The 16,206-nt window shown below is 61.4% G+C and overlaps 1 protein-coding gene across 2 annotated transcripts; it reads left to right on the top strand.

Moving 5' to 3' along the window:
- Nucleotides 1-182: 182 nt before the first annotated feature.
- Nucleotides 183-11,154, top strand: RHBG (Rh family B glycoprotein). Of its 2 annotated transcripts, XM_030301979.1 has the most exons (11): nt 306-369; nt 4,016-4,182; nt 5,950-6,136; nt 6,442-6,592; nt 6,723-6,870; nt 8,256-8,422; nt 8,681-8,818; nt 8,945-9,078; nt 9,622-9,743; nt 10,514-10,587; nt 10,781-11,154. In XM_030301979.1, exons 2-11 carry the CDS (start codon nt 4,092-4,094, stop codon nt 10,847-10,849), a joined length of 1,281 nt encoding a protein of 426 aa, XP_030157839.1. In that variant the 5' UTR covers nt 306-369; nt 4,016-4,091; the 3' UTR covers nt 10,850-11,154. The 2 variants fall into 2 exon arrangements, with proteins under 2 accessions (XP_030157838.1, XP_030157839.1); XM_030301978.1 differs by lacking the exon at nt 4,016-4,182 and having other exon boundaries at nt 183-369.
- Nucleotides 11,155-16,206: the final 5,052 nt, after the last annotated feature.

Genomic DNA, 16,206 nt, shown 5'->3' with positions numbered 1-16,206 from the left:
CTGGCGCCGGTGGGCGGGCCCTGGCGCCGGTGGGCGGGCCCTGGCGCCGGTGGGCGGGCCCTGGCGCTGGTGGAACCGGCGGGCCCTGGCGCCGGTGGAACCGGCCGGCCCTGCCCGGGAGCGTGTGTCCCGCGCGCCCGGAGACGGAGCCGGACGGAGCCAGGGACTCGAAGCCCTCGTCCATGGCCGGGTCTCCCCGCCGCGCCGCGGGCCGGCGACTGCAGCTGCCCCTGCTGTGCCTCCTCCTCCAGGGCGCCACCGCCATCCTCTTTGCGGTCTTTGTCCGCTACAACCCCGAAACCGACGCCGCCCTCTGGCACTCGGGCAACCGCAGTAGCTCGGACAATGAATTTTACTTTCGCTACCCAAGTGAGTGCGGGTGAGGGCGCGGGGAGCGAAGAGCCCAGGCTCCGCGGTGTCTTGGGTGTCCACGTTTACTCCTAGGAGAGCAACCCTCTGGCTTTGAGAGGAAGGTGCCCCAGATTTATAATAACACCCTGTCGCTGGTGTCCGCGGTGTCCCAGGTCTCATCTCGTCTATCAGGCAGACAAAGATGGGGAAACTGAGACTCGAAGTGGCTGGTTCAGGTTCGAGCTGTCAGAATTGAGGGAGCTGGGACTCAAGCCCAGATCTGAGCTTTAATTGCTTCCTTTGTCTCACCCCCCCCCCAGTTGGCCTCATTGGGCTTCGTAGGGCGACTGCCTTTCCTGGGGGGTCCACCCTGACCATGGCAAAGACAGTCCTCCTGGGCAGGGGAGGTAGGGAGGGCTGTGCAGGAGTGGTAGTGCAGGTATCAGCTATGAAGGCAGCCAAGGTGGGTGGGGCTCAGGCATTCCTGCCCCAGTCACTCGAAACTGGCCCTTCCAGAGTCCGAGAGAGGATCACACAACCACCCACCACAGCCCAGAGCAGCTGCCCCCAGCTCTGAGCAGGAAGCATGGCAGGGTCATTGGCCCATTTCATAGGGGAGGAAGCTGAGGCTCAGAACGCTTGTGACTTGCTCACGATCGCCCATCGGGTGAGTGGCAGAGAAGGAAATAGGACTCAGGCATCCCAAGCAACACAGCTCTCCTGTCTGCTGGTGAGGCCCAGGAAGGAGAGGGCCGAGCCCCTGCCGCCTGCTGGGGGACCTTAGGCTCTCCCTCTAAGGTTGGGGGCCTACCTTTCTACTCAGGCCCTGAGCAGCTGGGACCCAGGATACTACAGCTCCTCGTTTCATCACCACGGCTTGGGTAGGGCTTATGTCAGCCTCAGTTTTTCCCATCTGGGCAATGGGGAGAAGGATGCTTCAGTTTGAAGGACGCACATTCCAACAAGACCTACAGTGTGAGAGTCTCCTATAAAATCCCAGGCTGTTATTACCCTGCTTTTCCTATACCGAGCTGGCAGCAGGCTGTCCCCAGCCGACCGTCTCCCAGTCCCAACTCCAACACAGTGCTGAGGACACAGGGATTGAGATGCAGGCTTGGGCCTAAGCAAGAAGTGCTAGACCCCCAGCCCCCCAGCTGTCCTCGGCAGAGGGGCTCCAGCTCCTCCCTCTTGTGTTCCACCTCAGCCCTGTCTGCACAAGGTGAGCCCCGGGAGCTGGGACAGCAGGCCCCTGGGTCCTGCATTTGCCCAGAGAGCCAGGGAGTTGAGAGGGAATAGCCCAGAGGCTGAGGGAAGCAAGCTCTTGTCCACGGTGTGACCTGGCTGCCTGCCACGTCCTCCGTTTGCTTCTTCCAAGGGCCCCACTCAAGCCTCCGCGCCCTGCTCGTCTCCCCGCAACGCCCCCACCTGTCGCCCCTCTGCTGCGGGGGGTGGGGGGGCTCTCCTTGGGCATTCAGCTCTCCCTGGGCTGTGGTAAGGGGAGGGGAGTGGGGATCCTACCTCTCCGCTGCCCTAGGTTTCTATCCCCATGGACTTGGGACCCTGGTGTGGGGGAAGGTTGGGGTGGAGGGAAGCGTGAGGTCTCTGGAGTCTGGGGCTTTGATGAGCCGGGTCTTCCCCTGCCCTTGTGTCCAGGGAAGGGGTCAGGGTCAGAGGGAGGCGTAGCCACTGCCCTTTGGTTCGGGAGATGAAAGGGAGCGCAGCTGGTGCCCGGGACACGGCTGCTCACGGGGTCGGTCTGTCGTTGCTGCAGGCAGGGCCCTCAGAGCCCCTCAGATGTGGAGAGAGAGAGAGAGAGCCAGAGAGGCCACGGGGCTGCCCAAGAGCACACAGCAAGTTAGCCAGGCCAGAGCCAGGGCTCTTGGCTGCCCAGCTGTGGCCTTTCCCCACATTACAAGCCTCCCGAGGCAAGTCATGGAAAGAAAGAAAGAGGAGAAAAGACAGGGTGACAGGGGACACAGAAGCAAAATGAGAAAGGGTTCTAAGAAAACAGTGTGGACAGGTCCTGGGTCACATACCTCTGAGACCTTACTTTTGGTGAGAGGGATTTAGGATAGCTGGAATCAGGATCTTCTTGGAAGAAGTGGGGAAGGGGGACGTGACAGGGACCAGAGTGGTCGGTGACCTCTTCTGGGAGAATGTGGCCCACCTCCCTCATAAGGCGGGGGTGGGTAGAGTGTGGTGGGGGAAGGGGGAGGGGGGAGGGGGCCTCCTCAGCTCACCACTCTCTGCTCCTTACGTTTTATAGCCCCACTTTACAGATGAGGAAACCGAGGCTCACAGAGGCGAAATGGCTTGTCAGCCGTCACACAATCCAGCCTTAACTGTCCCCTTGCCCCGTGTTATCTTGTTCGGGAGCTAGCCAGTGGGGTTGGGGAGGCAGTAGGGGTCGCTAGAGGGCTTTTGTGTTCTCTTCAACCGAGGCTGCATGGTCGGTGGCCACAGCCAATGGAGAGTCTGTGGAATGCTCCCCAGTGAAGGAGATTTCTTAATGTTTAGCCTCCACTTGAAAGGTCAAGGGACTGAGTTGTGATGCCAAACAAACCCGGGGTGGGAGACGTAAATGTTACTGCCAGTTATGACCAGCTCTGGAGCAGTTCTGCATGTCCGGGACAGGGAGCCCTGCCACCCAGCCCCCTTTGCCACCCTGCTGCCCTTGGACAAAAGGACAGACGCGGCATCCCCTTTACTGTTGGCACAAGGAGGAAAGAAGCCAGGCAGAGAGGTCTCGAAGAACTTAGGCTGCGGGCTGAGTTAGAAGTGCTCCTCCTCCTTTTCTGTTGGGTGTTAGGATCTGAGGGAAGGGAGATCTGGGTGATTTGGGAGTGCACAGGGCTGGAGAAAGGGCACAGTGTCGGGACATTGAGCAAAGCCAGTGGACCTTTAGACCCTTACCCCCCTTTGGCAGCTGGGGCCGGCAGCGGAGGTGCCGACCCGCAGTCCCAGTACCCACCCAAGCCTCTGCCAGGGGCTTGCAAACTCACTTCCTGTCAGCCAGTACCCAGCACAAAAAGGGCAAAAAACGTTTGGTCCTCTCAAAATTACTGATGGCATTCTAAAGTTCAATAATAAATTTTTGGCTTGCTAGGTGCTTCTTCAGATTAAAGAAAAAAGTCACCATGACCTTTTTCTTTATGATCTGCCCCTTTCTACAAGAGATTTGAGGTGTGTGTGTGCAACAAGAACATGAGTCTGAAAAAATAAAAGCAGGAGGGCGGGATAGAGATAATGGACACTGGGAGTGCCTCCCCAGTTGTTTCGGTTGCGATGCCAGGGTAGCTCTGAGCTTCCAGGCAGCCAAGAAGAAAAGGGAAACGCGGCCGGTTACATGTTCTCATCAGAGGCAAGGAAGGCTCACATGAGTGATTCTCCGATTCTTTGCCGTCTGCCCGCCAGGCTCCGTGAGGGCAGGCGTGTGGCTGCTGTGGTGCCGGCACCCTCCCCAGAGCCTGGTGCCTGAGCTCTTAGTAAACCTCGGATGGTGCCCCGGGGGGAAGTGACATATGCTAGCAGTAAGCTCCAAGAGAAATTTCTCACGTGGAGCTGTAAAAGGGGAGTGAATTTAGGGTCAGAGTTGACCCTGTTTCTCAATAACTTATTTGCCCTGCCCGATTTCTAACAGCACTCACGATAACTCTTTCTCCAGCATTTCTGAATTAAAGCCAAAGACAGAGCATGGACTTACTCTATACATAGACCCGAGGCTGAGAGAACAGGGCCAGATGCGCTGGCTGAATTGTCACACTAGGTTATGTTTCAACCCTTTTTTGCAAGATCGGGGGAGGCGTGTGGATCAAACTGATACTGAAGCAGGTATTTGTATGTGTCTCACTCTCAATGTTACTGTGTATCGTGTGTATTAGCCTGGTCTTTCATGCATACACAATAGAAAGCAAACAGGAAGGCTCCAATCTCCCGGCCCAGAAACCTCACTGACACACAAAAGACTTCAACTAATGCATCTATAAAATGAACATATTCAAATTATAGAAAGAAACAAATGCAAAAGCAAAATCCCCCTTCCCAGAGCCGCCTTATCGCACGACTCCAGGGGGCGTGGTTTGCGGCTCAGCTGTGCCCCTGCAGCCCTGCGCCTCCCTTGGGCTCCTTTCCCGGAGGTAATCTCTGTTAACAATTAAAGCTATTGAAGACAAAATTAGGGGCGTCTGGGTGGCTCAGTGGGTTGAATGGCCGACTCTTGATTTAGGCTCAGGTCATGATCCCAGGATCATGGGATCGAGCCCCACATTGGGCTTTGTGCTGGGCGTGGAGCCTGCTTAAGATTCTGTCTCTCGGGGGGCGCCTGGGTGGCGCAGTCGGTTAAACTTCTGACTTCTGCTCAGGTCATGACCTCCCGGTTCGTGGGTTCGAGCCCCGCATCCGGCTCTGTGCTGACAGCTCAGAGCCTGGATCCTGCTTCGGATTCTGTGTCTCCCTCTCTCTCTGCCCCTCCCCTGCTCATGCTCTGTCTCTCTGTCTCTGTCTCTCTCTCTCAAAAATAAATAAATGTTTGGGGCGCCTGGGTGGCGCAGTCGGTTAAGCGTCCGACTTCAGCCAGGTCACGATCTCGCGGTCCGTGAGTTCGAGCCCCGCGTCAGGCTCTGGGCTGATGGCTCAGAGCCTGGAGCCTGTTTCCGATTCTGTGTCTCCCTCTCTCTCTGCCCCTCCCCCGTTCATGCTCTGTCTCTCTCTGTCCCAAAAATAAATAAAAAACGTTGAAAAAAAAAATTTAAAAATAAATAAATGTTTAAAAAAAAAAAAAGATTCTCTCTCCTTCTACCCCTCTCCTAGTTCGTGTGCTCACTCTCTCTCCCTTTCTAAAAATAAAGAAAAAGTTTTGATAAAAAAATTAAGGCTATTTCATAAATTATTTTTAAAAACCTTAAAATTCTCGGGGCACCTGGGCGGCGCAATTGGTTAAGCGTCTGACTTCCGCTCAGCTTATGATCTCGCGGTTCGTGAGTTCGGGCCCCATATCAGACTCTGTGCTGACAGCTTGGAGCCTGGAGTCTGCTTGGGATTCATTCTCTCTCTCTCTCTCTCTCTCTCTCTCTCTCTCCCTCCCTCCCTCCCCCTGCCCCTCTCCTGCTCATGCACTGTTTCTTTCTCTCTCAAAAATAAACATAACAAAAAAAAAAAAACCCCAAACCCTTAAAATCCTCAAAATGGAGAGGTATAGATTCTGAAGTATGAGGGATGGAGGTTAGACATCAGGAAGGACTTCCCAGCAGAAAGGGAAACTTGAAAGGAGCCCGAAGAAGATGATTTTGAGCACGGAGGGGCAGGGACTGCAGCCGGAGGGAGCGCGGGCAGGACGTCCCGCCGGTCGGTTGTAGGAGACCCAAGGACAGGGCGGGAGACACGGGGACAGCGGGACCGGCGTGGGTCCCGCTGCTCCCAGCGGGCCAGCTCTGCCCGGGGGGGGGGGGGGGGGCCCAGGCTGGGAGGCCCCGCCACACCTGGGGAGTTTCCCGGCCCGGCTCCAGCCCGGAGGCGGTGGCCCTGGCTGGCCAGAACCAGGGGCACCGGCCGGACGGCTGCTTGGACGGCGGTGGCCGAGCGGCCCGGATGCCCCCGCAGGTTTCCAGGACGTGCACGTCATGGTGTGTGTGGGCTTCGGCTTCCTCATGGCCTTCCTGCAGCGGTACGGCTTCAGCAGCGTCGGCTTCACCTTCCTCCTGGCCGCCTTTGCCCTGCAGTGGTCCACACTCATCCAGGGCTTCTTCCACTCCTTGCACGGCGGCCACATCCACGTTGGCGTGCAGAGGTGGGCAGCGGCCGCCTCCCCGGCTCCCCCCTCCCCGCCCCATCCCCTGCCCCCGGGGGAGCCAGCCCTCCAGCCCCGGGCCTGCCTCCGTAGACGCGTGTCCAGCGCCCTGCCCGTCCGCACTGCCACCCCCAGGGCAGGGCTCGGGATCTGGTTCTCGCACCCCTCGCGGGCCGTGGGGTTCACGGCACAGAACCTCCCCAGGCTGCGTCGAGACCCCTTCCCCCCACCCCCCCGCCGCCGCCCCGGCCGTGGGGCTGCCCTCCCCACCCCTCTCACCCTTGCGTCACACCCCCGGTCCCCAGCATGATCAACGCGGACTTCTGTGCTGCTGCCGTGCTCATCTCCTTCGGTGCCGTCCTGGGCAAGACGGGGCCGGCCCAGCTGCTGCTCGTGGCCCTGCTGGAGGTGCTGCTATTTGGCGTCAACGAGTTCGTGCTCCTTAGTCTCCTGGGGGTGAGTCGGGTGGGGCAGGGGTGAGGGGTGGCGAGGGCCAGGGCCAGGCCCCGAGCAGGGAGAGCACGGGTCGGTGGGGGGGGCGGGGGGCGCGGAGGGCCGGCCGCCCACCTCCGCGCCCCCTCCCCAGGTGAAGGATGCGGGAGGGTCCATGACCATCCACACCTTTGGGGCCTACTTCGGGCTGGTCCTGTCCCGGGTCCTCTACAGGCCCCACCTGGAGAAGAGCAAGCATCGTCAGGGCTCCATCTACCATTCGGACCTCTTTGCCATGATTGGTGAGGCCTGCCGGGGTGGGGGGGCCAGGGAGGGCCCCGGGCAAGATGTCAGGCCGCCTACGGTCCTTGGGGTCCCTGCCGAGAGCCCGGGATCTGGGCTCATCATTCCCAACAGTTTCTTTGACAGGTTCTTAGAACTCAGCCCTGGAGTACGCGCCTGCCCCAGACCCCTTCCCGGGGGCCTTTCTAAATCAAGTCTGACTGCACGGGTCCCTGCCTAAAACTCTGGGGCCGCCCCCTTCCCCCCTCAGAAGCCAGGCCAGCCTGGCACGGGAAGGTCTTGCCCCCCCTGCAGGCTGTCCACCTGCTGCCTCCAAGACTCTGCCCTTCACATGCCTCCCAGGCGATTTCCCAGAGGCCCCTGCACGCCCAGGAGCAGGGGGAGAGGCAGCGGGTCACCCCTGGGCGCCGTAGGGTCTGACCTTCGAGCACCATCACCACCACCTGTTTCCTCCAAGCACCTACCTCTACCTTGGCCTCAGCTCCTCTCTCTGCCTTCGCAAATGAGGCAGGAAAGGAGATCGACACCTTCTTTTCCGTGGGTCCATGCCTCTTCCCACGCTAAGAAGAGACGCTGGCTTTGTATTGTATTTGTATTTGTTGCTCACCTCCGGGTTTGTTGTGAAATGAGGTGGATGGTTTGGCTAGAAGTCCAGGGGCTTCCCCAAGAAGGCGTGCTTCCCCAGGAGCCTGACACACCAGCTCTCCTCTGTCCCCTCCTTCCAGGCAGGGAGCCCTGCCTCTTCCTGGGTCCCCCTGCTCTGCGCTCTGAGGACACACATGTGAGCGTGCTGGGTTCCGCAGCAGACTGCGGGGTTGCAGGGAGAAGTCACAACGCACCCTGAGACCGCTCAGGACGAGGGGCAGTCCCTCAAGCCTCCTTGCCTCGGTGGCCCGAGCCTACGGGGTCCCCAGCCTTCCCCTCACCTTGTCCCTCTGCCCCTCCCCACCCTCCAGGACTGGCCGGGAGCCCATCAGGTGCCCGCCAGGCGGAGGCCTCACCTGCACCTTGCAGGGCCCAGGTCTCCAGGAGGCGGTTGAGGTTTTAAAGCATATTGTTTGCCTGATACGAATACCGAGCTCAGTTCAGTGCCTGACATGCAGGGCCCTTTGCCTGTTTTTCTTTCCTTTTCTGATGCTTAAAAATACCCCGATCTCAACCGTCTGTGGTTCTCAGTCGAGTGGCTCTGTGTCCGTGCCCTTTGGTAGCCGGCCCTTGGCTGTGCACCTAGTGGCTGCTAGGCCTGGGCTGCGCGCTCCTTCCGAGCCACCACGCACGGCCCGCGCTCTGGAGGTGCTCTGGCCCCCACTTTGCGAGCGAGGACACCCAGGCTACCCAGGGGCTACTTGCTTCCTCTCACTCTGCCGGCCCGCCCGTCATTTAGGGACCATCTTCCTGTGGACCTTCTGGCCCAGCTTCAACTCTGCGCCCACCATGCTGGGGGATGGGCAGCACCGAACAACCCTGAACACGTACTACTCCCTGACCGCGAGCACCCTCAGCACCTTTGCCTTGTCAGCCCTCGTCGGGGAGCACGGCCGGCTGGACATGGTGCGGCAGAGGGCGCTGGGGGGCGCAGAGGGACGGGCGGGGGGAGGACCCTGCGAGGCCCGGTCTGCAGGGGAACAGGACAGGGCGCAGGCACGGGGCGACAGCAAGAGGCAACCACACAACAGCAGGAGAGTTTGCGATCAGACGGCAGAGGGACTTCCAGAAGCCGTAGATGCCACTGCGGTGGACGGGGTGGGGTTGGATGGGGGCGTCGACCTGGACCGGCCCCCGATGCCCCGCTCCCCTGTGCTTCCCCAGGTTCACATCCAGAACGCAGCGCTGGCCGGAGGGGTCGTAGTGGGGACATCAGGTGAAATGATGCTGACGCCCTTTGGGGCCCTGGCAGCCGGCTTCCTGGCTGGGACGGTCTCCACGCTGGGGTACAAGTTCTTCACGGTATAGATGCCTCTCGGGCCCCGGGCAGAACAGGGGGTCCCCCAGCACCTGTTGCCCCCGTGTCTCCAGCAGCCTGGCGGGGGGGAGGGGGCGCACAGGACCCATTACTGGTGTCCCGTCCTCCAGCCCGTCCTTGAGGCGAAATTCAAACTCCAAGACACGTGTGGCGTCCACAACCTCCACGGGATGCCTGGGGTCCTGGGAGCCCTCCTGGGGGTCCTTGTGGCCGGGCTGGCCACCCACGAAGCTTATGGAGATGGGTGAGTCCTCCCCACCCCTGACCCTCACCCAGGTCATTACCCCCCTGGGGTGACCTCCCTCACTCTCAACGTTTATTTATTTATTTTGGGACAGAGAGAGACAGAGCATGAACGGGGGAGGGGCAGAGAGAGAGGGAGACACAGAATCGGAAACAGGCTCCAAGCTCTGAGCCAACAGCCCAGAGCCTGACGTGGGGCTTGAACTCACGGACCGCGAGATCGTGACCTGGCTGAAGTCGGACGCTTAACCGACTGCACCACCCAGGCGCCCCATGACCTCCCTCACTCTCTTCCTCCTCATGTGGACCAGCACAAAAAGCTGTGTCTGTTTTCATGCATTCATTCGTGAATAACGACAGAAGGATGTAATGACCCTTAGGCTCAATTCTTGCACCGTCAGGGGTCAGAGGAGAGAACAAGCAAAAGTGATCCTAAACTGAGTCTTGAAAAGTGTGTGGGTGTCCCAGGCTCCCGCGAGGCCCTTTTGGCCGCTGCGTGACGCACTGAGGAGCCCTGTCTCCCCCCGACCTCCTCTCCCTGCAGCCTAGGCAGTGTGTTTCCGCTCGTAGCCGAGGGCCAGCGCTCCGCCACGGCTCAGGCCATGTACCAACTCTTCGGGCTGCTTGTCACACTGACGTTTGCCTCTGTGGGCGGGGGCCTTGGAGGTGAGTGACCTTGGCTGGGGGTGGGGGGTGTGGTTGCAGAATTCAAGGGTAACCTTCCCCAGAAGTGGGTACTTGCTCCCTCCTGGGGCCAAGAGAAGATGGGGAGTGGGCTAGGGGCAGAGTGGGGTCCCTCTCCCGTTTTCTGGCTTCCCTGTACTGCTTACTCTGCCCACCAGAGGGCAGCCCGACCTCAGGCTGAGGCCCTGAAGGGGGGAGCTGAGCAGTCTTTCCCGGGCAGGGGCAGGGGCAGGGAGGGGCCGGAACACCAAACCTCCACAGAGACCGACTGCCCGCCGATGCCCATCAGACAGTCCTCCCTGATGTCTGGCTTTACTCCTTCTGATTCAGTATCATCTTGAGATTTTTATTCTCGAACTGGTTCGATTCCGTCCCCTCGTTTATTTACTTATTTGCTCAATAAACTCGTGCAGCACCCCTCCCGGACAGGGGGCCCCAGGAAGCTCAGGAGCCGTGTTCGGGACAGAATCACGATCCGGTCCATTGCCAACTGTCCGAACGAGTGAGGTGCCCAGGACTTCTCTGAGGCTCGCTGCCTTCACTGTACCGTGAGGGTCGCGCCCAGCAGGGCTGCTGTGGTGACGAGCACCCGTGGGGGCCTGGCTACAGTAGGGGCTCCCCAAATACAGCTGCAGTTCCGTCTGGGACAGGCGTGTCAGGCCGCTCAGCCCCTCGGTGCCCTCGGGCCTGGGGTGGCCACCTCCCCCACAGGAGTGCCAGGAGCCCCACCCACCCTCCCCTCCCATCACCAGGGCTCCTGCTGAGGCTGCCCTTCCTGGACCCCCCTCCAGACTCCCAGTGCTACGAGGACCGGATTTACTGGGAGGTGAGCGTGTCCCCAGCCCCTTGGACCGATGGCCATCTCATCCTCCAAAGCTCCCACCCTGCCGCACCTCCTGTGATCCCACCTGCCTCTTTCCTTCTTGGCTGGCTCTTCTCTGTTGGGGGACACCCTCCCCCCAGCTCCGGTCTCCAGCCCCCTGGAGCTTCCCCTTCACCTGCCCCCCCCCACCTTCCAGGTGCCTGGGGAACTCAAGGACGAAGCCCAGGGATCTCTGAGGGCAGAGGAGACAGACACCCGGGCCTAACTTGCTTCCAGCCCGTGAGAGGACACTCTCCTTTTAGAAGATGGGGACTGCAGGGAAGGTCTTTTCTGTGTCCATCCCTCCTGCTGCAGGAACGAAGACGGCACTGGGGACAGGGCCGCGGAAGGTGGGGGTATGGGGGAGCCTGCTGCACCCGGCGGGGGGAGACCCCTCAGCACCCCCAGCCCCACCCCGTGGCCCGTGAGCGAGGTGCCCAACCCACGGCCAGCCCACCGCCCAAGGCCACACGGTCACAGAGAGGTGTGCGCCAGCCCGGCTGACCCGGTGATAAACACCACTGGCACCAAGGATTCAGACGCCTTGTTTTTGTGCGCTGGGAATGTGGGGAGCTCGTCTCTCGCTCTCTCGCTCTAACGCACCATGTTGGAAACTCGGGTGGGGAGGACCTCAGTGCCAGCAAGCTCCTGTCCCCCTGGGCCCACGGAGCCCCCTCTAGCATGCCAGCTTCCACGAGGTGGGTGCCCAGCCTGGGCTTGCCTGCCGCCAGGGACAGGCAGCTTGTTCTCTCCCAGAAAATAGGGCTGGAGAGGTTTTCCTGCTGAATGGCCTCCACTCCCATCCTGACTTGGGCGGTCTCTGAACGAAGGCGAACAGGGAGTTCTTTGCCACTGAGTCTTCAGAAGCTGGAAGCAGCCAGCACCCAGGAACCCCTTCTTCCCCCACTCCCACCCCCCCCCCCCAGAGTCTCAGGAGAGGGGCTGCAGAGAACAGGGAAAGCAGGCCGCGCCTCTGCCGCCTGAGGTCTTCTGGCCACCAGAGGGCGCTCCAGACCCAGCACAGGCCTCTGTGGCCTCCCAGCCTCCACCCTGCACCCTCCACCCTCCACGGATCCGGCGTCCTTCCTGCAGCCTGACGGCCTTCCTGCCTTCCTGCCTTCCTGTCTGCTTCTGCTCTGTTCCTCACCATTCTGGGAGACACTGCTTCCCAGTTCTTAGTCCCCACTGTATGTCAGGCTGGTTCTGGGGCTTTCCGATCTCACGCATCAGAGACACCACCCCTGCAGCAGACCGGAGGGCCTCTCCCCTCCCGGAAGAGCTGGGACCCCGTGGCCCTGTCCTGCCCTCCCTCCAGGCTTCTGGTGGGAGCCGGGCCTGTCTGTCCACGGACCTCTCCCTCAGGACCAAGCCCGTTGGGACCTAGGGAGCCAGCCACTGGGGAGAGGTTCCTGGGGACTGACCCTGGAACAGGCTTCATCCTCACTGTGGTTGGAGGCCCTGAGTTTGGCTGGGGAAGGAGGCCAAGCACGGAGCTGAGGGGAAGGGGAGGAACGAAGAGGGCCACTGAGGCGCAGGCGCTCCCTGGGACCCATCTCTGCCCCCAGGGCCCCACTATGCCCCAGCCCATCGGCTTCCTCCTCCTGCTGCGGCGCGCCCCCCATTGCTGGCTGGGACGGGAGTGCTGTGGGGAGACCCTATGCCCAGCAGAGGATGACCGCCCGGATTGCAACAGGGCCCCCTGTCCTGTCAGCCCCTGTGGGGAGGGAGGGGGCTTGGGAGAGCCGAGGCCACCTCCCCCTCCCCCTCCCCCTCTGGGGCCTCAACTCCCAGCCCCTGTGCTGAACTAGAGTCCCCAGCAGTCCTTACCGGGATCTGAAAGGCTGCCAGGAAAGGGAGACTCCGCCGTGGGAGGAGACCCTCCCTGCCCTGGCCCGGTCTGGGGTCTGGGGAGTCATTTATGCCGGCTCCTCTCCTCTGCTTCCTGTTTCTCCTTGACTGACCACAGCCAGATCTCCTCCCGGCACGAGCACATGAACAGCTCCAGCCCAGGCTGGCCACTGCTCCCACCTCAGCGGAGAAGGGACATGCTTCCAAGGGAGGAGACGTGGGACGCCCACCCCAGGCCCCTGAGAAAGGAGGGCAGGGCGTGGGCTGCCCCACAACACACGGCCTTACAGGTCCCGCAACTCGTTCCAGTCTCCATCATCCCCACAAAGTCCCCTGTGGCCTGGCGACGGTGCTGAGCTCTGCTACAGGACCCAACACCTGGGCTCAGGGGACTCTGTCCGGGGCCGAGATTTCCTGAACCCGCTGCCTGGTTTGTCACGCATTCCCTCCTCTCCCTTCCCCACCGGTGCCTGGGGCAAAGCAAGCTGGTGGGCACCCCAGAGACCGCGCCCTGATTGAAGCAAGCCGTCCCTTGTGGTTTGGGGACGGGGGGGGACAGGGATCACGGTCTCATCACTGCTTTCAGGGAGGGAGCTCAGAGGGCAGGAAATACAGGTGTCCCTGGAGCCCCTCTGCTGACCCAACATGGAGCCCCTCCCCCATCTTCCCTACAGCCGGCTCAGCACCATTGGTCCTCTGCACGGTGGCCCATCCATTCAGGCTGGGTCAACAGGGTGACAATGAGCAGGTCAAGGAGATGGCAGGGACAGGGGCCAAGGGGGCACCTTCCTTACCCCTTGAGGACAATGAGGCCCCTGCCCCTCAGGGACAGCCCCTCTGATCACCATCATTATCACTCTCAATGCAGGACAATCAGACACTTGTCCACTCATGAACTCTGTCCGGCCCCAGTGCCTGAGCTCTGGGGACAATGATGGACGAGGACACTGGGGCCTCGCTCTCCTCCAGGGCCCCACTGATGGGAGAGACGGGCCGCACTGGGGTCAGCGTGGAAGACAGCAGAGCCGGGGCATTGAGGGACGGGCTTTGGGAAGTGGCCACTGTTCTGGCTTCGGGTAACTGTGTGTCTGTGACAAAGGGGTCTGCAAGATCCCCCTCTGCCCCATGCTTCTGTGTCTGTGGGGCTGGAACCCTTTGGCCACAGCGGCTCCTCTGACCTCTGGAGGACCTGGCCTGAACCACGCAGCCTGGGAAAGGCCTGAGCTGCGCCATTGGGATTCACATCACGGCGCGAGGCACCGGCTCAGGGAGGAATTAGACACGGCCTGGGTGTCCAAAGTGGGGGCCGGTGGCCGTACCGGGGCGGACGGGCTCGGCGGGCGCCCCGCCTCACCCCGATATTTCTCTCCCACCGTCAGGACCCCTACCCGCCGCCTCCCGGCTCTGCGCCCCGGCCCCTTTGTCTGGCCCTGCCGCCCGCGCCCTGCGCGTCCCGGGCCCGTGCGCCACCACCGCCGGTGGGAACAATGCGGGCCAATGTCTCCGGCAGGCGGGCGAGCCGGCTATGCAAATGCCACCGGCCTGTGAGAATTCCCCTCCGCCGCCGGCTTCCACTGCCTGAAAGGGGCCGGCAGTCACTGCATAGGGATGAGCTGGCGTCCCCAGCGCCCTGGGACAGAGCGCCATTGTCTCCACGGCACTGTCTGATCACCAGCCTTGGCCAAAACGGTCCCGTCCATACCTACCCCTTGCCCCAAAGAGGCTTGACTTTGGGGTCAGACCGCGGTGGGCACCTAGCTGACCTCCCCCTCTCACTAGCTCCGCGGTCTGCAGGAGTCCGTCCCTGTCTCTGAACCCGTCTCTTGGGGGTTAAACCTGGCTGCGGTCGCTGTCCTTCCTACCCTCCCTACGTGTTAGCGAAACCCCAGTCCCCATCTGTGTCCATTTTCTCACACTGCATTGACCCAGTGGACTCTTACAGGTGTTCCTGGAGCCCGTCCCGTCCAGAGCCGTGGGGGAAGTGCTCATGATTTCCCCAAAGCGGCTTACTGGACAGAGACTCCCCAAGGGATCCTCTCTGACCAGGGAGCCCCAGGCCTAGTGCAGCCCTCCCTTCCTGCCTCCTTCTGCTGTCGCCACAGTTAGGGGCCCCGCCTCTGCCTGCGAGAAGGGCTCACCAAGGCAGGACTAAAATAGCTTCTCCAGGGATGTAGGCATAGGGGTCCCACATAAAGTCCCCTCCCACAAGTGAAAGCGGTCCGACCCTCCACCCCAGCCCAGGGGCCTGTGTCCGGCTAACAGATGGAACTGGACGAACCCTGGACTGAAATGCTCAGTGAGGATGGCTGGCTGGCTTTGACGGTAGAGCATGTGACTCCTGATCACAGGGTCCTGCGTTCGAGCCCCATGATGGGTACAGAGTTCACTTGAAAAAAAAAAAAAATAGACAGTGGGCACGGGAGCTCTGTTAGGAGCAGAGTCCATCCTGGCGAGGAGCCTGGAGCCCTGCTCTTGGGCGCGTGCAGTACCTGGGCTTGAGCCTGGCAAGGTGCAGGGCCTCCTGAGTTCGTCTTCCCCAAACTTCTACGAAGATTCCTGACCAGGGGCTGATGCCGCTCAGGTGAGAAGCTGTATAGAAATGGCATTTGGGCCCTTGAAACAGTGACGCTTCCGGGACTCATCATGTTCTCAGGGCACAATCTATCGGGCAACACCCAAAAGAACTGTCCCAGGAAGCCCAGATCCCCGTCCCAGTAAGGAGGAGGACGGAGAGGAGGCTGGTGGAAACGCTGGTATTCCTGGAGGCGGGGGTCCTACCGCCACGTCATAGGCCTGTTCCTCTGGGGGGGGGGGCGGCCCCCCATCTCAGATGGAGCTCTTCCCTTCCAACCCCCTGGCTCCCCTGGAGATGCAGGTGCAGTAACCCCGTTGTGAGGGGGGAGGGAGGGAGCCTGGCCTCCGGGGCTAGCACGTGGAACACTGGTGGATAAGAGGAAAGTCAGGCTCAGGGGACCAGGGCTGGGAGCCGAGGTGCCTGCCCCCAGACCCCCACCTCTGGACACGGGCCCTGCTGCAACTCCTCAGCCAGCCGCTCTTCCGTCCAGGCCTCCGGCCCCACCCAGAACCCCTCCAGAACATTCTGAGCTGGGCTGCCCAGCCCCAGGGAAACTCCTCTGGCCCCACATCCTCAACACAAGTCCACACGTGGCCGGAGCGTCCACCCCCCGAACCCCGGGTACACCCTCCCTCCGCGTGGGCACCTGCAGGAGGCACCCTTGGGGCGGGCGGTCCCCGGAAGAGGCGTGACCGGAGCTCCTCGCCCCCCCAAGCGGCCCTCTCTCTTTGGCTTGGGCCTCCAGGGCTCTCGGGGCCGCTCGCTGGTCTTTGGGGCCCCAAGCGGGCCCAGCTTGGCTCGGGGGCTGAGAGAGGAAGTGGCCTTGTTGTGCTAGGACATCGTCTAGATTCTGAAACTCGCCTTTCCCACCCTGCTCCTCTTGGCAGGAGAGGGCTCAGCTGGAGAGGCGGCCCCCCCAGTGTCCCTGCTCGCATCAACCATCTCCCCCTCCCCAGAGCGAGGAATGTGGCTCCAGGACACTGTGGGGCTTGTTCCCAATCGCCTTCTAGCTCATTTCACTCAGGCTTTTATAGACTCGCCTTCATCCCACGGGCTGTTGTCTGGTTCTGGCCCTGGAGGCGCAGACAGAGGTCTCCCCTCCCCCCACCCCCATTCCTCACGCTTCATTTTGTCCCAACACCATCTGAGGAGGCTGCGCC

This window comes from Lynx canadensis, chromosome F1, assembly GCF_007474595.2.
Source record: "Lynx canadensis isolate LIC74 chromosome F1, mLynCan4.pri.v2, whole genome shotgun sequence".
NCBI lineage: Eukaryota > Metazoa > Chordata > Mammalia > Carnivora > Felidae > Lynx > Lynx canadensis.
Note: the sequence above shows the minus strand (reverse complement) of the source record. Positions and strands in the feature narration are given on the sequence as shown.